Source organism: Desmodus rotundus, chromosome 2 (assembly GCF_022682495.2).
Source record: "Desmodus rotundus isolate HL8 chromosome 2, HLdesRot8A.1, whole genome shotgun sequence".
Taxonomy (NCBI): Eukaryota; Metazoa; Chordata; class Mammalia; order Chiroptera; family Phyllostomidae; genus Desmodus; species Desmodus rotundus.
Window position 1 is genome coordinate 58,157,376 of NC_071388.1, and position 23,284 is coordinate 58,180,659.

The following is a 23,284-nucleotide window of genomic DNA, read 5'->3' on the forward strand; positions in this document are numbered from 1 at the left end:
AGTGAATGAACAGAGTAAAACCTCAGAAAGAGATCTAAGTGATGAGGATATAGCCAATCTATCTGATGGAGAATTTAAAGCCCTGGTAATCAAAATGCTCACAGAACTGATTGAGCATGGTTGAAAAATGAAAGGACAAATGAAAGATACCCAAAATGAAATAAAACAAAATATTCAGGGAACCAACAGTGACAGGAAGGAAACGAGGACTCAAATCAATGATTTGGAACAAAAGGAAGGAATAAACATCCAACCAGAACAGAATGAAGAAACAAGAATTCAAAAATGTGAAGAGCGTCTTACAAACCTCTGGGACAACCTGATATGTTCTAATATCAGGTTGCTATTATAGGGGTGCCAGAAGGAGAAGATGAAGAGCAAGAAATTGAAAACTTATTTGAACAAATAATGAAGGAAAACTGCCCCAATCTGGCAAAGGAAATAGACTTCCAGGAAGTCCAGGAAGCCCAGAGAGTCCCAAAGAAGTTAGACCCAAAGAAGAACACACCAAGGCACATCACCATTAAGTTACCCAAGATTAAAGACAAAGAGAGAATCTTAAAAGTAGCAAGTGGAAAGGAAAGAGTTAGCTACAAAGGAGTGCCCATAAGGCTATCAGCTGACTTCTCAAAAGAAACCTTACAGGCAAGAAGGGGCTGGGAAGAAGTATTTGAAGTCATGAAAGGCAAGGACCTACATCCAAGATTACTATATCCAGCAAAGCTCTCATTTAGAATGGAAGGGCAGATAAAGTGCTTCCCAGATAAGGTCCAGGTAAAGGAGTTCATCCTCACCAAGCCATTATTATAGGAAATGTTAAAGGGACTTATCTAAGAAAACGAAGATCAAAAATATGAACAGTAAAATGACAACAAACTCACAACTATCAACAAATGAACCTTAAAAAATAAAAGAAAGAAAAAGAAAACAAAAACTGAGCAAACAACTAGAACAGGAACAGAGTTAGAGAAATGGACATCACATGGAGGGTTTTAAGCGAGGGGAGAAAGGGAGGAATAGGGAGGAAAAGGTCAGGGAAGAAGAGGCATAATTGGTAGGCATTAAATAGATGGGGAGAGGTCAAAAATAGTATAGGAAATAGAGAACTCAAAGAACTTATATGTACAATCCATGGACATGAACTAAGGGGGGATGCTGGAGGGTTGGTGCAGGGTAGAGGGGGGATAAAGGGGGAAAAGTTTGAAAACTGTAATAGCATAATCAATAAAATATAAATAAATAAATAAAATGTTCCTTTGGCATGGCGATTCTATATGTAGGAATCGATCCTAAGAAAATAATCAGAAACATGGGAAGAGATTGATATTTATCATAGAATTATTTGTAATTTATCATAGAATTTGTAGTTGGGTTCACTTTAATATTGAACAGCAGGGGAATAGTTAGACAATGCTATGATTCAACCATATAATATAACATTAAGCAGCTATTAACATAATAGTTATGAAGAGTTTTAACTACGAGGGAAAATGCTACAACTTTAAGTCACAAAGCATATAAATCATAGTACATTATGGTACAAATGATGTAAAATAAGTATGGAAAAAAGACTTACTTATGGTTGAATCAGAAGAACCATTGTGAATGATATGAGTGATACAGAACAAGGGTTTACAATCTAAGAAATTCTGGCAACTGGTTAAGAAGTATATTACAAGGCTGCTGTGGCCTTTGTGCCTCCCATGTTGGGTGAGCTGGGCTGTTATGGGTCGGCTGGGTCGCAGGGAGGAAGGACAGCTGAAACTGAGCTTTGGAGAGCAAGGATATGTTAGAACCTGTGAGAAGAACTATAGCACATGAAGACAAATGTTATCTGTGAATGTTAACATTGTGGGTAATTAATATTTTCTCTGTAATTTCCAATGAACGTTATTTTTAGTCTTAGAAAAAATCATTAAAATTTTATTAAATACCAGTGTAATGAATAACATGAAGATTAGAGGTTCATTATAATGGTATTAACTTAAGTCAGTAAGTGATGGAACCAGGGTTAGAACTTTGATCTCAAATATTCCAGTGCACATTATAATCTTTGCAATTACACTTTAAAAGCTAAATTTGGTTTGCCAGGTTCTGAGAGAAACCATAGCGATTTTTATAGCTGGTAACTTTTCAGACATCTGCACTACTAATTTTAGATAGGCCTCAAATAATTTATTTTGAACTTTGGAAGACATATGATTAAAATAAAATAATATTTATTTTGAAATAAGTATGAAGTACCAGAAAAGTAAGAATAGTATGGAGACCTTTTATCCCTCCTTAATTACTTCATCGTAAGTTGTTGATCTATTGCTCTTTACTCACCAAATACTTCAGTGTAAGTTTCCTACAAACAAGGATATTCTCCTTGCAGAATTGGCTGGTTTCAGGGCCAGGGCAGGGAAAAGACAGGATAAGACTGGAAAATCTGGTGGGAGAAAACAAAGAAGTACTCAGGAATGATGGGAACATGCCAAAAAGATACAGGGGCCTTTTGAATGAGTCTCTACTGGCCAAACTGAGGACAACTGGGCATCAAAATAATAGTAATTGTAACAGATTATAACACATTGAATAAAACATGAGTAACTTGAAAATGTGATGAGAAATGAGATAATTACTGTGGTAGAGAGAATAGTGACCCCCCAAAGATGTCCATGTCCTATTACCTGGAACCTGTGAATATGTTACCTAATATGGCAAAGGGAACTTTGTAAATGTGGTTTAGTTAAGGACTTTGGGTAGGACTTTGGCCCAGTGTAATCCCGAGGGTCCTTAAAAGTAGGAGGAGGAGATGGAAGAGGAGTTTGGAATAATGTAATGTGAGAAGGGATCAATCTGCCATTGTTGGCTTTGAAGGTAGAGAAAAGGGCCACGAGCACAGGAATGTGGGCAGCCTTTAGAAGCTGTTAGGCATAACAGTCAACTGTTTTGTAATTTAAAACATTTTTATTTTAAAGCACACATGGATAATAGTCAAAACTAGAATAAGAAATTTGCGTGATTTTTAAAAATAAATGATATTTCAAAGAGATTATGCTTTTTCAGATTCTGCACCTTGATAACACACTAAAAGCCATATATACATTTTTTTTCTTTTCCATATTGTTAAATGAGAGAAGCACTGCCTTATTTAAATACTGTTAAAATCAGAAAGATAAGTGTGTCAATTATCAATTTATTTTCTTTGTGCTCCACATTCACCATTCACTCCATGCTCTGCAATAATGGACTGGACAGTTAAGCATTTCTCCTTTAAAAGAGCATGATGTTAAGCTTTATCAGGTGTTGGAGGGGTCTGTGTGCTAGAGGAAAAATAGAGACATTTATTGAAGAAGATATAAGATATATGAAACATTATACACAGGAAAATGATGCCTCAGTCCCCTTCAAAGTAGGCACCTTGGGACCTCACACAGTTTTCCCAGCATCTCTTCCACTGTTCAAAACACTGCAAAATCCTTTGTTGGAATCGCCATCACCTGTCCCATTGTATTTTCCTGAATCTCATCCATGGTCTGAAATCTCTTCCCTTTCAAAGGTGATTTTAGTTTTGGGAAAAGCCAGTAACTCGCAGGGTGCCAAATCTGGGCTGTAGGGGGAGCTGAGTCACCTGGGTGATTTGGTGTTTTACCAAAAAACTGCATGAGATGTGATACATGGGAGGGTATGTTGTCATGATGAAGCTGCCAATCACCAGTTGCCCATAGCTGCAGCTGTTTTTGTGGTGTGGCATCTCTCAACTGTTGAAGAACATTGAGGTAGTACTCCTTATTAATTGTTTGGCCTGGAGGGGTGTTCTTATGATGGACAATACCTTCCCAATCAGAAGACACAGTTAACATGGTCTTGATCTTGCTGTGGACTTTGCCATGGAGAACAAGGCAACTTCCTTTGGGATGATTTGGCCTTCATCTCCAGATCATAGCTATAGACCCACAGTTCATCCCCGGTTATGACCTTCTTGAGGAAATCTGGGTCATTGGTAGCAGTTTGAATCAAGTCTGTAGGAACTGCAGCATGATGTTCCTTCTGTTCTGGTAGCAGAAGCCATGGAGCGAATTTTTCCACTACACATTTCATGCCAAGATCCTGTGTCAAAATCTTAGCCCACAGTAGTTTTTGTAATCCCCAGATCAGCTTCTAGTTCTTGCAGTGTCAGTCGCTGATCTTTGTTGATTGCAGCCTGTACACGTTCAACATCCTGAGGTGTTCTACTTGTTGAAGGCCTTCCAGAACATGGATCACTTTCAACATTCTCAATCATCTTTGAAGTAATTGTGCTACACTTTTATTTGTGCTGCATTCATTGCATTGTCCCTGAAAGCCTTCCAAATCATCTGAATAGTTTCTGCAGAGGAATGTTCAAGCTTAACGCAAAATTTGATGCAGATTTAATGCGATGGCCACATAGTACACATGCTCACTCAACAGTGTCTACCACCCCCACTGACTAGATAGAACATTGAAGTCATCATTGTTCAAGCATGAACATTCAAGTCTACTCTCTTTGGCTGCCAGGTTATATTGATGTTGCTCCAAACTTTCCCATTACATTAACAATGGCTAGACTTTTTCCAGACAGAATGTACATTTGTTCTTTGGCTACTCTATTTCCTATGCTGTACTTTACATCCCCATGACTGCTCTGTAACTACTAGTTTGTACTTCTTAATCCCTTCAACTATTTTGCCCATCCCCTGCCCCCCCTTCCATCTGGCAGACATCAAAACATTCTCTGTATTTGTGATTCTGCTTCTGTTCTGCTTGTTTTGTTTATTTTGTTTTTTAGATTCAATTGTTGTGATAGATACGTATTTATTGCCATTTTATTGTTCATATTTTTTATCTGGACCCTTTAACATTTCGTATATTGTTGGTTTGTTGGTGATGTCCTCCTTTAGCTTTTTCTGGTCTGGAAGCTATCTGCCCTTTGATTCTAAATGATAGCTTTGCTGGGTAAAGTAATCTTGGTTGTAGGTCCTTGCTTTTCATTGCTTTGAGTATTTCTTGCCATCCCTTCTAGCCTGCAAAGTTTCTTTTGAGATATCAGCTGGTAGTCATATGGGGGCACCGTTGTAGGTAACTAACTGCTTTTCTCTTGCTGCTTTTAAGATTCTCTCTATGTCTTTAACCTTTGGCATTTAAATTATGATGTGTCTAGGTGTGACCCTTTTTTAGTTCATCTTGTTTGGGACTCTGTGTCTCCTGGACTTGTATGTCTATTTCCTTTACCAAGTTAGGGAAGTTTTCTGTCATTATTTTTAAAAATAGATTTCCAATTTCTTGCTCTCTCTATTCTTCCAGCACCCCTATGATACAAAGGTTGGTATACTTGAAGTCGTCCCAAAGGCTCCTTAAACTGGCCTCATTCCTGGCACTGGAACCCTGGTCTGGGGGGCCTGGTGTGGGGCCGGGAACCTTTGCTCTTGAGATATTCCACCTGATTTTTATCCACCACATGTGGGTGTGGGACCAGCCCGTTCTGCATCTCTGCCCCTCCTACCAGTCTCAATGTGTGGTTTCTTTAATTCTGTATTGTAGGACTTCATTCCTCTCCATTTCTGCCAGTTCTGAATGATGCTCGAGTTTAGTTGTAATTTTGTTGTCTATTATTGAAGAAAGAATTTTTAAATGAATTTAATGTAGCCTAAATGTACAGAGTTCATAAAGTCTATGATAGTATACAGTAATGTCCTAGGGCCTTCACATTCAGTCACCTGTTGCTCACTGACTTACCCAGAGCAACTCCCTGTTCTGCAAGTTTCATTCATGCTAAGTGCCCTATACAGCTACACCATTTTAAAAATCTTTTATACTGTATTTTTACTGTACCATTTCTATGTTTAAGTATACAAATACTTAGCATTGCATTACAGTTGCCTACAGTGTTCAGTACAGTATCAGGCTGTACAGGTTTGGAGCCTCGGAGTGACAGGCTATACCATATAGCCTAGGTGTGTAGTAGGCTGCACATATCGGGTAGGTTTGTAAGTGCACTCTGTGGTGTCCTCACAACATCACCTAATGTTACATTCCTCGGAACATATCCCCTTCTTTAAACGGCACAAGACTCGTGTGTCAAAGCCCAATGGCTGCTACACTGACATTTATGGCAGTAATGATAACTGTAAGACTGCAGTGTGGAATGGAATCTTTTGAGTGTAATTGAGCATTTGAAGAGAGAAAATGACTGATTATATTTGTTAACTCTCAGCTCAAGATCTACCCTTTGTTCACTCTTTTGATTAAACATTTTACTTCAGAATAAATAATTACATCTTCTCCATATTGTCAATACTTGTGAATTATAAAACCTTGTTGCTTGCTCATTAACAAAAAAAACTTTGGCGGGGGTAAAAGAAATGCACATTTAGAAAACTTGAGCAAACGAGACAGATTTCTGTTAAGAATACTGTGTATTTTCTTTTAGGCTTTTGTATAGTATATATTATATAAAATGAAATAGACTTTATAAAGTTACAGTTTTTTATTCTGAAATATGCAGATAGACATAAAATAAAAAACATATACATTCTCACCTAGAGTTTACCTGTATTAACAATTGGTTTGTTTCATAGAATCTATGCATATTTTTAGCGTTAAGTCCTTATTTTTGCCATAGTTAAGAGGTGGCCATGTTCAGAGACTCTGAGAAGATAATATTAAGAGAGGCCATGTGTGCATTTATTCTACAAATATTAAGCACCTAATATTGCCAGGCACTGTTTAGATACTTCATGATATACCCATAAAATAAAGATTCTTGTCTTGGAGGAGTTTATATTCTTGCTGCAGAGAGGGACGTGAAACAATAATTATAATGTATAAGCAAAGTATGGCATGATAGAAAGCACTGAGAATTATGATAACTGAAAAATGTAGAGGACACTAAGAGGAGCGAGGCATTGCAGGTTGCAGACATTTGTCAGGTGAGAGTGTGGTGTACAGAAAAGAAGGCCAAGAACAGTTCTCTGGGGTGATATTTTAAAGAAACAGTTGTTACAATCACTTGATCCGGTACCCTATAACCCTCCATCACTAACATAGTAGGCCAGATAGCTTAACACCAATCTGTATATTGGTCATTGGGTGTGCTCAGATTTTTGTTCAGAAATTGCCATACATTAAGGAGGGATGGGGCAGGGATAATGGATAAGGGGATTGCTTCACTTACTCAGTTTCTAGTACTTATACATAGAAGTTGAGTCCTCTAAAGTAGGGAAGCTGGCATTGTTTTTATTTGTTCTTGTTTTACTTGACAGAGTTGTTCTGAGGAGTAGGTGGAAATACATTCATTTCAGATGCTTAACAGACAGAGCACCTGGCACAAAATTAAGTTCCCTACTGATTTGTTTCTAGTAATGGTGGTGACATTTGTGTGAAATATTGTAAGAAGAATTCTGGTTTAGGAGACTTATACTATGAAGCACACTGGGCATGATGTATTGGGTAACCTAGAAAACCATAATTTTCTGCCTGCTTCCCTAAATAGTGCTTAAGATTCTGATATCCATGAGCAGTTTTGTTATCAATTGGCTGTTTTGTGTTTTACATGTGGCATATTGCTGCGATTGGCAACCTGTGGCACTGTGTGACAACAGCGGTATTTGAGGGAATTAGGAAGTATGTTTTTGTTAGCATTCCCATTTTTCTCTCTCTTTGTTTTTCTTTTTCTAACGTGACTCTACCCTACTCCTCTTTGACTTTTGAGAGTTTTATGAATAATGACTTGGTATGCCACATGGCTGTGTATGGTTGAGAACATTTCCAGTCTCGGTTTGATCATAAGGACTCACTAGGGAACACTTTTTTAAAGCAAAATTATAGGCTTTTTGTCTTAGTCTCTTGGGGAGGAGCCTAGGAACATTTATTTTTATCACAGGCCCCATGGCCATATGTGCTAAAGCATATTTGACAAACTTCCCAGGTGATAAGAATCACTTGCAGTACATGTTAATAATATGAATAATACTGCTGACCAGACCCAATCTCATGTCCACTGAATGAGAAGCCTTATCTCTGGGGTTGAATGTGAGTCTGGTTATGTAATAGTTACCTATTTACTGACTCTTTTATTGTGTGTTTGCGATCTTGGAAGGCTGCTGCTTGCTACCTTTCATAATATTTCTATGTAGGAAGAAAAACAAAACGAAAAAACTTGTTTTGAATGGCAGGCTGCTTTATTCTTATTTTTTACTTTTAAAAATGGCTAGATATCATAGATGTAGAAGAGTGCATAAAACATTTGTGTATGATTTAAGGAATAATCATAATGTAAATGCCCATTGCACCGCAGCCCAGCTGAGATACGGAATATTGTTGGCGCCCCAGGCGCACCCTTCTCCTGACCACACTCCCTTCTGTTCCCCTTTCGGTATCTACTATCTTGATTTTTATTATGCTAATTTCCTCATTTTTCTTTACATTTTTACCTCTTAAATGTGAATCTCTAATACCATCTATTTTTTCTTTTAAGGGACTTTATATGGGTGGGATACAGTATTTCATTCTTTGTGACTTGCTTCTTTTGCTCAGGGGTATTCTTGTGAAATTCATCTATGTTGTTCATGTAGTTGTCATTCATTTTTATTATTGTAGAGAATTACAGTATATGCACATACCACAACTTATTAATTCTACTTTTATCGTAATGCTCAATAATGTTTAATATAAAAAAGGATAGTTCATTTGCCTATGTCTGCATAAGGACAAAATAGGTATATGTTGGGGAAGAAGGGGACATGAGTTCTGTCGCTTAACAGTAGCAATATTCTTGATTGTATTATTGTTGAGATGTGTGTGTGTGTATATGTGCATATATATATGTGTGTGTGTATATATACACACACACTCACATATATTTGGAAATGGTCAAGAATTGTTTGCATGGGGGAAAAAGAAGTCTATTTAAGTATATATTAAACATGGGGAACAATTTTATATGAGCCCCTGAGGTTAGAAAGAATTTCTGTTTTAGGGAAACCTGTTTGATAATTTTTTTTAATTAAAAATTTGTTCATCTTGTTTCATTTGGTGGAAAAAATCAAATTGTGAAGAGTTGTCATGGAATCTGAAAAAAATTTGCTTTGCTTGATGGTAGTAATAATATTAGATGAGGATTGCTTTCAGTTTGGATGGCTTTATGTTAGAGAAATTAACTGGATAACTTTGTTTTCTTGGAAAGGACTACTGGGCATCAGATTATTACTTAAAAACAGTAAGCCTTTCCTTAAAAGCTTTCTTTAAAAGCTTTAAGAAACTATGCTGTATGGGAATTTAACTCTACAGGGTGGGGCAAAAGTAGGTTTACAATGGTTTGTCTGGAAAAATAATACAGTAACTAATAAACAATAATATAAGGGTAAACTTGTGTTTTGCGTATTCACAACTGTAAACCTAATGTTGCCGCACCCTTTAGTATATGTTAGTCGTTCCCAGTTGTTAGGACTCTTGAAGTAATGATGCTTTCTAAGGAACACTATGAAGTTATTGATACTTTTCTGTTGTATGAGTTGAGAACACTCTGTATATATACCTAATATACATAAATGACCTTGAGCACATTTATAAGAAAAACAACCTATTTAATGAAATGTGAATTGGTTATTATAAATTTTACACAAAAATATTAACTAGCTGCTCACTTATGTTTTCTGTTAGTGCTTGCTATAGCATATGTTCTTTTGATGCATATTGTAGTATGAGATAAGTTTATGGAGAAAAACAACTTTAAATTACCATCAATTTAATATTTTTGCAAATTAGGGAAAGAGTACCATTGTTTTATCAGTGGAGTAGTTTGGGTCCAGTTTTGAAATGCCAGCGATGCGCAGGAATGTAGCATGAGAACCAATGGAATATGAGCTTATTCAGAGGCTTTCTAATGGAGCTGTTTCATTAGTGTTACTTGGCACTGAACTAGTTAATGTCAGAATGTGAGTTATCTTCAGAATTAAAAATTATTTGGAAAGGAATTTCCTGAAAGTAATGTTGGTCTTAAGCACTTATTAGATGCATCGCCATTTGTAAAATGAAGTTTTAGAATATAATTTTGTGTAGATGAGGTGCCACAGATTTAAATATGAGGTTAGGGTTTACTGTGATGCTTGGGGAAGTTTTTAAATTTTGCAATTACCACATCAGCATTAGGTGAGTAACTGGCATCTATGCTCTTAAATCATACAGATAATCACACATGCCACCGAAGGGGCTCAAGTTCTCAAAAATGAGGCCAAGAGAAAAATGAGCAAAATCAAGAGTTGTTTTTTTAAAAAAAGATAAACAAATTTAATAAACCTTTAGCTAGATTTACTAAGAAAAAATAGAAGACTCAACTAAAATTAGACATGAAAGGGGAACATAAAAAAGATTATACAGGAATAATATGAACAATTGTAGAGCAAAAAATTGGATAGCTTAGATGAAATGGATAAATGCCAAGAAATTTACAACTTTCCAAAACTGAAACATGAAAAAATAGAAATTATGAATAGATTTATGATTAGTAAGGATATTGAATCAGTAATCTAAAATCTCTCAAGAATGAAAAGCCCAGGACCAGATAGATGACTTTACTGGTGAAGTTTACCAAACACTTAAAGAATAATTAAATAATCCTTATTAAAATCTTCCCAAAAGTTGAAGAGGAAGAAACACTTCCTAGCTCATTCTGTAAGGCCAGAATTACCCTGATACCAAAGCCAGACATAGATGCTACAAGAAAAGAAAGCTTCAGACCAATGCAGGCATACTTTGTTATATGTATCTCCTCACCCCTGAGGACATGCTTATTGACGTTTTTTAGATAGAGAGGAAGGGAGGGAGAAGGAGAGAAACATCCATGTGAGAGAGAAACATTGATTGGTTGCTTGTTATATGCACCCTGACCGGGAACCAAACTCACAACCTAGGCATGTGCCCTGACCAGGAATCAAACTCACGATCTTTCAGTTTATGGAATGATGCTCCAAACAACTGAGCCACACCGGCCAGGGCAGCAATAAAATATTTTTAAATTAAGGTTTATACATTGGTTTTTAGACATAATGCTATTGCACACTTAATAGACTACAGTATTGTGTAAACATAACTTTTATATGCACTTGGAAACCGAAAATTTATTTGACCTTTTTTAATTAAAAAAATTTGTTTTCCCACATTTTTTTATTATTGTTCAAGTATAGTTGTCTCCATTTCTCCCCCACTACTCACCCCCCAACCCCAACCATCCCCACTTCCCACCCTTGATCCTACCCCCCTTTAGTTTTGTACATATGTCCTTTATACATGTTCCTGAAAACACTTCCCTCTTTTCCCCCATTATCCCCTCCCACCTCCCCTCTGGTTACTGTCAGTTTGTTCTTAATTTCAATGTCACTGGTTATATTTTGCTTGCTTGTTTGTTTTGGTGATTAGGTTCCACTTATAGGTAAGGTCATATGGTATTTGTCTTTCACCGCCTGGCTTATTTCACTTAGCATAACACTCTCCAGATCCATCCATGCTGTCACAAAGGGTAGGAGCTCCTTCTTTCTTTCTGCTGTGTAGTATTCCATTGTAGAAATGTACCATAGAACACTGTTGGTGGGAATGCAGACTGGTGCAGCCACTGTGGAAAACAGTATGGAATTTCCTCAGAAAACTAAAAATGGAGCTGCTTTTTGACCTGGCAGTTCCACTTCTGGGATTATACCTTATGACCCTGAAACACCAATTCGAAAGAATGCATGCACCCCAATGTTCATAGCAGCACAATTTATAATAGCCAAGTGTTGGAAGGAACCTAAGTGCCTGACAGTAAATAAATATATCAACCTTGTTTTATTTTGATATTCACTTTATTGCATTGTTCTGAAACCAAACCCACAACCAATCTGAGATATGCTTGTATTTGTAACAAATATTGATGCAAAAATCCTCAACGAGTACTAGTAAACCAAATTAAACAGGACCATGACCAAGTCAGACTAATTGCTAGAATTCGAGGATGGTTCAACATATGAAAAATAATTGGTGTAAAATGCCACATTAACAGCCTGAAGGGAAAAAACACATGACCATCTCAATTAATGCAGAAAAGGACTTAGAATGGAACACTTTTTCATGGTAAAAAACTAAAAATAAAAGGAAATTACCTTAATTTCCTTTCCTTATAATAAAGGCCACATATGAAAAATACACACTTTACATTCTACCAAGTGGTGAAAGACTGAAAGCTTTTCCTTTAATATCAGGAACAAGACAAGGATGCCTGCTTTTCCCACTTCTATTCATCATGTTACTGGAAGTCCTAGCCAGATAAATTAGGGAATAATAAGAAATAAATGGCTTCCAAATTGGAAAGGAAGAAGTAAAATTATTTCTATTTACAGACATTATCTTACATGTACAAAACCACAAAGATTTCACAAAAAAACTATTAGAACTAATAAAGAAGTGCAGCAGAATTGCAGTATGTATAATTAGCATGCAAAATTTAGCTCCATTCCTAAATAAAAACAGTGAACAATTCTAAAAGGAAATGAATAAAACAATTTCTCTAACAATAGCAGCAAAAAGAATAAAATATTTAGGAATGAGTTTATCAAGCATAGCAAACGGCTTGTATACTGAAAACTACAGTATGTTGCTGAAAGACATTAAAGAAGGTACAAGTAAATGGATAGACATCCCATGTTTGTGGATTGATAGAATTAATATTGTTAAGACATCACTATTCCAAAGCAATCTATAGATTCACTGTAATCCCTAGCAAAATCCCAATGACATTTTTTGCTGAAATAGAAAAATGCATCCTAAAATTCATATGGAATCTCAAGGGACCTCAAATAGCCAAAATAATATTGACAAAGAAGAACAAAATTGGAAGTCTCATCCTTCCTGAATTCAAAACCTACAGTTATCAAAACAGTATGGTACTGGGCATAAAAACAGACATGTAGTCTAGTGGAATAGAATAGAGAGCCCAGAAACAAATTTTTACATATATGGTTAAATGATTTTTTACAAGGGTACCAAGACTATTTAATGGCAAAAGGGCAGTTATTTCAACAAATAGTTTTAGGAAAACTGGATAGCCACAAACAAAAAAATGAAGTGGGACCCTGTCTTACATCATATACAAAAATTAACCCAAAATGGATTAAAGACCTAATCATAAGAGCTAATGCATAAAACTCTTAGATGAAAACATGGGGGGGAAGCTTCATAACATTGGATTTGGTAGTGGTATGTTATATATGACATTAAGAGAACAGGCAACAAAAGAAAAAATGAGGTGGATCTCATTACAATTAAAAACTTGCTCATCAAAGGACATTATACAGAGTGAAAAGACAACCATGTAATGGAAGAAAATATTTTTCAGTCATATAGCTGATAAGGGAAATATATACAGAGTATTAAGAACTTTTGCGGGGAGAACCAAGATGGCGGCGTAGGTAGACACACTGCGCCTCCTCGCACAACCAGAACTGATAGAAAATTGAACAGCAAGGAAGTCCGACACCAAGGAAATAAAAAATAAACATTCATCCAAACCGGTAGGAGGGGTGGAAACGGGCAGCCGGGGCGGAGAGAACTCGCGTTGCCATGGCGGGATCGAGACTGGCAGAGTGTGGGACGAACCGGGGCAGGCAGTCTGACCACTACCAGACCCTGCGGCCCCACATTCGCGCAGATAAACCAAGAGGGCCGGACTCAGAGTGGCGGAGAACGGGGCAGGCAGAGCAGCAGGTAGCACCCCGCGGCCCCACATTCACGTACAGATAAACCGGACAAATGGCGGGGAGCGAAGCAGACTGCACAACCCAGGGCTACAGCGCAGGGAAATAAAGTCTCAAACCTCTGATTGAAAACGCCCGTGGGGGTTGGGGCGGCAGCAGAAGAGACTCCCAGCCTCACAAGAGAGGTCGTTGGAGAGACCCACAGGGGCCTAGGGCATGCACAAGCCCACCCAATCGGGAACCAGCACCAGAGGGGCCCAGTTTGATTGTGGGTAGCAGAGTGAAAGACTGAAATCTGGTGGAGAGTGGAGCGGGCACCATTGCTCCCTCTCGGCCCCTCCCCCACGTACAGCGTCACAGTGCAGTGACCAGCTTTACCCCGCCCTGGTGAACACCTAAGGCTCCGCCCCTTAAAGTAACAGACGTGCCAAGACAAAAAAAAAAAAAAAAAAAAGGCCCAAATGACAGAACACTTCAAAGCTCCAGAAAAAATACAACTAAGTGAGGAAGAGATAGCCAACCTATCAGATGCACAGTTCAAAACACTGGTTATCAAGACGCTCACAGAATTGGTTGAATCTGTTTGGAAACCAGATGGAAAAAATGAAGCCTATGCTAAGAGAAACAAAGGAAAATGTACAGGGAACCAATAGTGATGCTAAGGAAACTGGGACTCAAATCAATGGTGTGGACCAGAAGGAAGAAAGAAACATCCAACCAGAAAAGAATGAAGAAACAAGAATTCGGAAAAATGAGGAGAGGCTTAGGAACCTCCAGGACATCTTGAAACGTTCCAACATCCAAATTATAGGGGTGCCAGAAGGAGAAGAGGAAGAACAAAAAATTGAAAACTTATTTGAACAAATAATGAAGGAGAACTTCCCCAGTCTGGCAAAGGAAATAGACTTCCAGGAAGTCCAGGAAGCTCAGAGAGTCCCAAAGAAGCTGGACCCAAGGAGGAACACACCAAGGCACATCACCATTAAGTTACCCAAGATGAACCAGAAGGAGAGAATCTTAGAAGCAGCAAGAGAAAAGGACACAGTTACCTACAAAGGAGTTCCCATAAGACTGTCAGCTGATTTCTCCAAAGAGACCTTGCAGGCAAGAAGGGGCTGGCAAGAAGTATTCCAAGTCATGAAAGGCAAGGGACTACATCCAAGATTACTGTATCCAGCAAAGCTATCATTTAGAATGGAAGGGAAGATAAAGTGCTTCTCAGATAAGGTCAAGTTAAAGGAGTTCATCATCACCAAGCCCTTGTTATATGAAATGTTAAAGGGAGTTACCTAAGAAAAAGAAGATCAAAAATAGGAACAGTAAAAATGACAGCAAACTCACAGTTATTAACGACCACACCTAAAACAAAAAGAAGAGCAAACTAGGCAAACAACTAGAACAGGAACAGAACCATAGAGATGGAGATCACATGGAGGGTTGTCAATAGGGGAGTGGGAGGGGGAGGGGGGGAAAGGTACAGAGAATAAGTAGCATAGATGATAGTTGTAAAATAGACAGGGGGAGGGTAAGAATAGTGTAGGAAATGTAGAAGCCAAAGAACTTATAAGTATGACCCATGGACATGAACTATAGGGGGGGAATGTGGGAGGGAGGGGGTGGGCAGGATGGAGTGGAGTGAGGGGGCGGAATGGGACAACTGTAATAGCATAATCAATAAATATATTTTAAAAAAGAAGAACTTTTGCAACTTAACAATAACTGATTAAAATGGACAAAGGACTTGAATAATCACTTTTCCAATTGAGATATACAAATGTCTAAAAAGCATATGAAAAGATGTTCCACCAACATCATTAATCATCAGGGAAATGCAACGCAAAACCACAACGAGATACCAATTTAATGCACGTTGGGATGATCGTTACTGAAGAAAACAAAAAGTGTTGGTTAGCATGTGAAGAAGTTGGAACCCTTGTGTGTTGCTGGTGGGAGTGTGAAATGATGGAGTTGTTGTAGAAAACGATATGGCAATTCCTCAGAAAAATTAAACATTGAATTACCATATGATTCAGCAATTCGACTTCTGGCTACAAAGAAGTGAAAGTGGGGACTCACACAGATATTTGTACACCCATGTTCAGAGCAGCATTATTCACAGAAGTCAACAGGTACAAGCAACCAAAGTGTCTATCAATGAATGAATGGGTTGAATATGATATGTACATGTAATGGAATATTTTTAGCCTTAAAAAAAGAAGGAAATTCTGATATATGCTACAACATGGATAAGTTTGAAGACATGCTAAGTGAAATAAGCCAGACATAAAAGGACAAATAATGATTTCACGTATACGAGATACCTAGAATACCAGTGGGAAGTTAGTATTTAATAGGTACAGAGTTTCAGTTTGGGAAGATGAAAAAGTTCTGGAGATGGATCCTGGTGATGGTTGCACAACAATGTGAGTGACACTGTTTAAAATGGTACATTTTATGTTATGTTTATTATGCCACAATGAAAGCAATGAGACTGAAGGCCTTCTGAAAGATCACTAAAACGATTGTTCATTCACTGCATTTGAAGAAACTTACACAAATGATACAAAAATATAGAAAAGTAGACCTCAATATAATCTTCACCTAGATTTAACATTATTAGTCTTTGGTTTAATTTATTTTTGGCTGGTGTATTTTAAAGTAAATTTCAGGTATCATGATATTTCATTCCTAGGTACTTCCCTAGGCATCTCCAAAAGTAAGGGTTTTTTCGTATGAGCACAGTGCTGTGATCGTGTTACTAAGGGCTCCCTGCCTGATCTGGATAGAAAAACCAGTAAGTGGTGGTGGGAAAATGGAGACAACTGTATTTGAGCATTAATTTAAAAAATGGTTAAAATAAAAGGCTTCATTGCGAAGTCCAAAGGTAAGGAGATGGGAGGCAAAGCTCAAATTGTCTCCCCAGTTGAGAGTTTGGGATGGAATTTAAAGGCTTAGGGAAGGATGTGCTGATTTGCGGAAGTGCTGGTGGGACAGGTTTCAGTTGGAGAGCGTGGGCACCAGATGTGCAGGATAACAAATCCTTACCTTCTGAAAGAATTCTGATGATAAAGTTCCAGTCAGGTTCCAGCTCTTTGGTTGGTGGTGGTGGTTCTGGTTGTTACTGAAGGTCAAAATTCTTTCCTCGGTGCATGCATGTACTGCATGACTGAATGTGTTCGGTTGTCCCTGAAAAACAACTCAGTATGTTGTTAGAAACAGGGTAATGCCAGTTTGAGCAGGTTCTGTAGTTACAATCATACCTAAGAAAATTAACAATAATTTTTTAAAAGTATATCTAATATCTAGATATGTTCACATTGTCTCCCTTGTTCCTAAACTGTCATTTTATTGTTGGTTTTCTTGAACTTGATGTTTTGCACTTGGATTTATTGTTTCTTATCTCTTTAACAGTTTCATGCTCTTTTCCCATTCCATCTCCCTGCACTGTTTTGTTTATTACATTTAATTTTCTAGAAATTGATGCAGTGTCCTCAAGTAACACACCCACCTTATTTTTTCTATTCCATGTGTTTCCTGTAAACTTGAAGTTAGAGCTAAAAAGCCTTGTTAGAATCAAGTTTAAACAATTTTGGCAAGAATACATTTTAGGTGATACAGACTGAACAGCAAGTAGAATGAGAATTTGCCAGTTGATAGAGTCAGGAAGCTAATTTCAGATAAATGTCTGTTAGTAATTAGAATTCTGTTAAATAGTAGACAAAACTAGATATGATCAGAGATGGTGATGGAAACATTTCTAGAAATTTATTCTGTAGTTCTTAAGGATTTCTTGCATTTTCTCTGCTGTATACTTCCTTTGAAGAAGTTTAACCTTCTTCTGATTTTAGGTGTACTCAGAATGAAGATAGAGGCATGATCTATCTTTGGTAATTATTGAGGGGGGGGGCAGAGAAAAAGAGCCAAGAGAAAGGGAGGGAAAGGAAAGGCAGGGAGGGAGGGGAAAAGGTAGATATTTGTAATTAGCAAGATTTTATTAGGTGTTTCTGTGTGTTCTCCCTGTCTAAACACGGTTCTAAAGAAATGTCAAGATGAATGTGTCCTTTTCGGAACTTATGAGAGTCACAACAAACAATATTTCTATTCTATCAAAGAGGCTATAACAGTTGAATAAATTCAAGGATGAGAGGCTCATGAGAATTGTCTTGGGGAAGAAAGGTACAACACCCACTTTGCATGACCAGCTGTGGTTAGGGGTTCTGGTTGACATTTACACTCTTGTTAACTGATTGGTCATAGTCTGGCACCAGGGTCACGAGCTTTGTAGGAGCATACAAACTGATACAGCATATCAACATAACATGTATCTACATCGAGAAGCTTACATTCATCCAGGTGCAGCTTTTATACTCAACAAGGAGTATACTGGACTGTAACAGACAAAATCAAATGTGTGGTTGTGTATCACATCAGTGTAGGTAAGTCATATATGAACAGAGCCATTTGTAGCAGTTCATGAATAACTTCCAGGTGACCTCAAGGGTGGGTCATTTTTGGTTTTAAGAAACACACCACAGGGAAACAGGTTATTCTGGTTTCTGTAACAAGCTTTTATTAGTTAATATACACTCTTTCCAGTTTAGTGCTTTTTACCAATTGGGAAGTCATTGTTATAATAAATAATGTTGCCTAGTATTACAGTGGACAGTCTATATTTATTTTTTACCCAGTAGCTAAGTGCTAGGAGATAGTATCAAAGGATTTAATTTAAGCTTGTTAATCATTCTCTCCAGAAGGCTCCTTTGAGAAGGGAAGATTTAAGAACAACAAAAACACCCTTTTGTGCTCTTTTTGAGAATGTGTTAACAGCCATGGATCTCTTTCACAGAAACTGCATATATTTATGCATACATAAAATTTTGCAAACAGTTTCATAGGATTCTTAGTTTTCTCTTAATTTCCCTTTGAAGGTAGAGGAAAGGACACTTTAGTGTCTGGATAACACGTGAATGAAGACAACAGAGCTGGCCATACACAGCAGGGTACATTCTTGGAAACGGAGTTGATCAGAACAAGGGTACTTGTTAGGCTACAGGGAAATAAAATTGTTTAGGTTGGACAGACTCTGAAATGTGAACATTTTTTGACCTTTTTGACTCTTTTCCAACATTTACTTCTGTTGACTGCCTTTCTTCCCTCCATATTTATCTCAAAGTTTTTTTCTTTCTTTACTTTTGTGAAATCAATCTCTTTTCTCTCCCTACCCTTAAATTCAGATATTCTTCAGAGTTTTCTATAGCCTCATATCTGTTTAATTTTCATTTTTATATTAAGATTATCACTTATTTGTTGATGCTTCTTAAATCTCTCTTTGCTTGGATAGAATTCCTGACTTCTACCTAAGAGTGTGGACTTTGGAAGCACACTGCCTGGGTTTGAATCTTGATTCTGCTGTTATTTGTTGTTTGACCTTGGGCCAAACAATGAATAACACTGTTTACTTATCAGTGTGTTTTCCCATCTACGAAATGATACCTACCTTATAGGGAGTTGTTAGGATTAGATGTGATTAACTTAGTTACATGCTTAGAGCAATGCCTGTTGCTCTAAGTACAAATTAGCAATAACAGTTGTGGTTATTATTGGTGTTCGTAGAGTTATGTTCCCTGTAAACTCTCCCTTCTCACCCCTCAAAGTTGGCTGGCAATTGCAGAGCATCAAGGGAAGTCATATATAGTTCTTATTCAGATTAAGTTTGTCAAACAGATCAGTGGTCAACATACTGAACATTTTTTTCTTCCTAGCAAACTTTAGTCGCAACTATGCCTTATTTAGTAAGGATTTGTATGTTTTAATCATGTGATTTTTGACCAGAAATTATCTAATGTGGTTGTTATTGGGGTCCCCAAGACCATCCCAGTGTAAGTGAGTCACTAGGACACAGGTGGCAAATACGAGGCCTGCGGGCTGAATTCAGCCCTCCACCTTGTTTTATCCGGCCCAGCACCTTGTTTCTACCCGGCAGCAGCGCTGAGCTCTTGATTAACTGTGAAGGAGTGGTTACATTTACACAGTCCTAAAATTACATTCAGCCCTTTGAAGGCAACTGTGAGGCTGATGTGGCACCCGGTGAAAATGAGTTTGACACCCCTGCACTAGGAGAACTTACAGGACTCAGGGTATGGTTGTACTCATGAGTATGATTTATTGCAAAATCAGCAGAGAGAAAAGGAGCATGGGGTAGTAAAGTCCAGAAGAAACCTGGTGTAGACTTTTAAGAGTCTTCACGACACATGGAAATGTCTACCAGAAAAGCTGCTAGATACAGTGTGTATGGTTTACACTGGGTGCTGCTCATGTATCCTACTATGTACCAAAATTTCAGACTCCCAGAAAGAAAGTACACGTTCGACATAAACCAGATTGTTTGCAGAGTTCAGGCACAATGGAGCCCTTCTGAAGTTTAGGTTCCCAGGTACCACCAGTGAAGGGCCAATCTTGCTTACAAGGAGGCCTTTCTAAGGATAAAAGTCTCAAGCCTGCTATGTTAACTTTTTTTCTGCACAGAGGTATATTATCAAATGTATTTTATCTAAGAGTAGTATCAACAAATCTATACATTTAAAAAACAGCTTTATTGAGATATAATTCATTCACCATAAAATTTACCCATTTAAAGTAAACAATGCAGTGATTTTTAGTACATTAATACAGTTGTGCAACCATAACCACAATCTGATTGTAGGACATTTTTTATCAGATTATTATTTTTAAATCCTCACCCGAGGACATACTAAGAGAGGAGAAGAGAGGGAGGGAGAGAGAGAAACATTGATGTGAAAGAAAAACATCTATCAGTTGCCTCTCCCACATGTCCTGATCAGGGACTGAACCCACTACCCAGGCATGTGCCCTGACTGGGAAAAAACCCTGCAAACTTGGTGTATTTGGATGATTCTCTAAGCAACTGAGCTACCCAGGCAGGGCCTGGAACATTTTTATCACCCTGAAAAGAAACCCAATTTATGAGCAGTCACTCCCTGTTCATATCTGTTCTTCCCCCTCCCTTAATTCTTAACCCCAGCCACAGGCAACCACTAATGAACTTTCTTTCTCTGTGGAATAAATCTCTCATTTAATGTGTTTTCACCTTTATTTCATCTCTCAAATTAATGGGTTTGTAAGGCGGTAGTTCAAAAATTATTCAGATATTTCAGTTTCTGTCAAAGAGTCAAAGTTTGAGTCTGTATGTAGTCTCCAAACCCAGAGCCTTACCAACGGTAATCATCATCAAAATTGGTATTACATGAGTTGCTGGCATTTAATGAACTAATTCTTTTTAAAGGCAAACTTTGGTCTCACCTTTAAGTATGCTCTACAGTTGGTTGAGGCGTATTGGTAAAAACTTTGAACTCAACCAGGTTAATGTTTAGTCATCTCATGGTATCTTTTTGCTGTACGATAGATAGGGACTTATGTAGAGATTTGGATGAGGTTGGGAGAGGTAGCTGCACTATTGCCCTTAGGATGTAGGGAGGGAAAAATGTATATATTAGGAGAGAAAGGGCAAAATGTATTACTCTATGATAAGTGTCTATTTTTTTTACATTCTCTACTATAAGTACAATATACTAGAATAAATAAAAAGTGAATTTACATATCATTTAAAGAATTATAAAATTCCTTAAAATTGTGGAAAATTTAAAGCAAAGGTGCTTGTGATTTTTAAATCATTCTTTGATTGAAATCTAGTTTCCCCATAATTGAATTAGGAGATAAGCCCTACTGTAAACCAAGGGCTGTGGATTGCGCAAATATGTTTGGTTTGTGGTTAAAACACAGAACTTAGTTACCACAAATTCTGTAAGTATTGACTAACCTTGGGTGTTTACCTAAATGTCCAAATATGTGCAAATTCTAGTGCTTTTGAAGTATGTTTAATTTTATTTATCACATATTTATAATTAAAAGAGATATTTTTGGATATCAGGAATTAATACAGCATGTCACTTATCTTCAGGGACAAAGCACCAGAGCTCACTGTTACTTACCTGCTTTTATTCCAGGTGATTTTACAGCGAGATGCTACTCTCCATAGGGATGCTCATGCTGTCGGCCACACAAGTCTACACCATCTTGACTGTGCAGCTCTTTGCATTCTTAAACCTACTGCCTGTAGAAGCAGACATTTTAGCAGTAAGTACAATAAAATTTATTTTTGTCTAAAAGAATCCCTTAAAAAAAAGCTATAAAAAAGTCCTAAATGATGGAATCTTACAAGCTGTTTACCTACAAACATATGGGCACATACACATAGTTGTTACTTGAAAGGGGGAAGACCATACTCATCTTTTTATTGCTTACTAGCTAATGTAAGATATAATGTTCAGTAAGTACGTGATAAATGTTGCTCTTGAGAGTGTGTCTGCCTTCCTAAAAGTGCTCATGCACATATATATCTACGTGCTGTGTACTTCTGTAGAATCTTACTGTTTTTCTTGATAATTAGTATATCTGTAATGACTTTGATAATGTTATATTTAAAAATTGGATAATAATGGTTTGGTGACAGTGAACTCCTTTAACTTTTTCTTGTCTGGGAAACTCTTAATCTGCCCTTCACTTCTAAACGATAGCTTTCCTGGGTAGAGCAATCTTGGCTGTGGGTCCCTGCTTTTCATGACTTGATATTTCTTACCAGTCTCTTCTAGCCTGCAAAGTTTCTTTTGAGAAATCAGCTGACAGTCTTATGAGAACTCCCCTGAGGTAACTAACTATTTTTCTCTTGCTGCTTTAAGATTCTCTCTTATCTATAACCTTTGGCATTTTAATTATGATGTGTCTTGGAGTGGGCCTCTTTGCGTCCATCTTGTTTGGGACCCTCTGTGCTTCCTGGAAATATATGTCTATTTCCTTCACCAGATTAGGGAAGTTTTCTTTTGTTATTTTTTTCAGATAGATTTCTAAGTTCTTGCTTTTTCTCTTCTCCTTCTGGTACCCCTATGAGGTGAATGTTGGACTTGAAGTTTTCTCAGATGCTGCTTATGCTGTCCTCATTTTTTGGATTCTTTTTTCTTTTTGTTGTTCCTATTGGTTGTTTCTTGGTTCCTTGTGTTCCAAATCATTCATCTGATTCTTGGCTTCACCCACTCTACTGTTGTTTCCCTGTAAATTCTTCTTTATTTCAATTAGTGTATCCTTTGTTTCTGATTGGATCTTTTCTATGCTGTTGAGGTCCTCATTAAGTTCCTTGAGCATTCATATGACCAGTGTATTGAACTCTACATCTGATAGATTGGTTATCTCCATTTCATTTACCTCTTTTTCTGGAGTTTTGATCTGTTCTTTTATTTGGGCCATGTTTCTTTGCTCATTTTGACAGCCTCCCTGTGTTTGTTTCTATGTATTAGGTAGAGCTACTTTGACTCTGTGTCTTGGTACAGTGGTCTAATGTAGTAGGTGTCCTGTAGGTCCAGTGGCACAGCCTCCCTTATCACCCAAGCTGGGTACTTGAGGTGTGCCTTTTGTGTGGGCTGAGTACACCCTCCTCTTGTAGTTGAGCCCTGGTTACTGATGGCAGATCAATGGGAGGGATT

General features: G+C 37.5%; 1 protein-coding gene across 4 annotated transcripts in view; it reads left to right on the forward strand.

Annotated features, from left to right (window-relative positions):
• The window catches only part of RNF13 (ring finger protein 13), a 123,213-nt gene that overhangs the window by 12,216 nt on the left and 87,713 nt on the right, over positions 1–23,284 (forward strand). For 3 of the 4 annotated variants that reach the window (XM_045192033.3, XM_024556299.4, XM_024556300.4), the window contains exon 2: positions 21,755–21,884. In XM_045192033.3, coding sequence (XP_045047968.1) covers positions 21,771–21,884 — 114 coding nt within the window. In that variant the 5' untranslated portion in view covers positions 21,755–21,770. Of the gene's footprint in view, positions 1–21,748; positions 21,885–23,284 lie in introns of those variants that run through there. The other variant, XM_045192034.3, reaches the window with a different exon arrangement.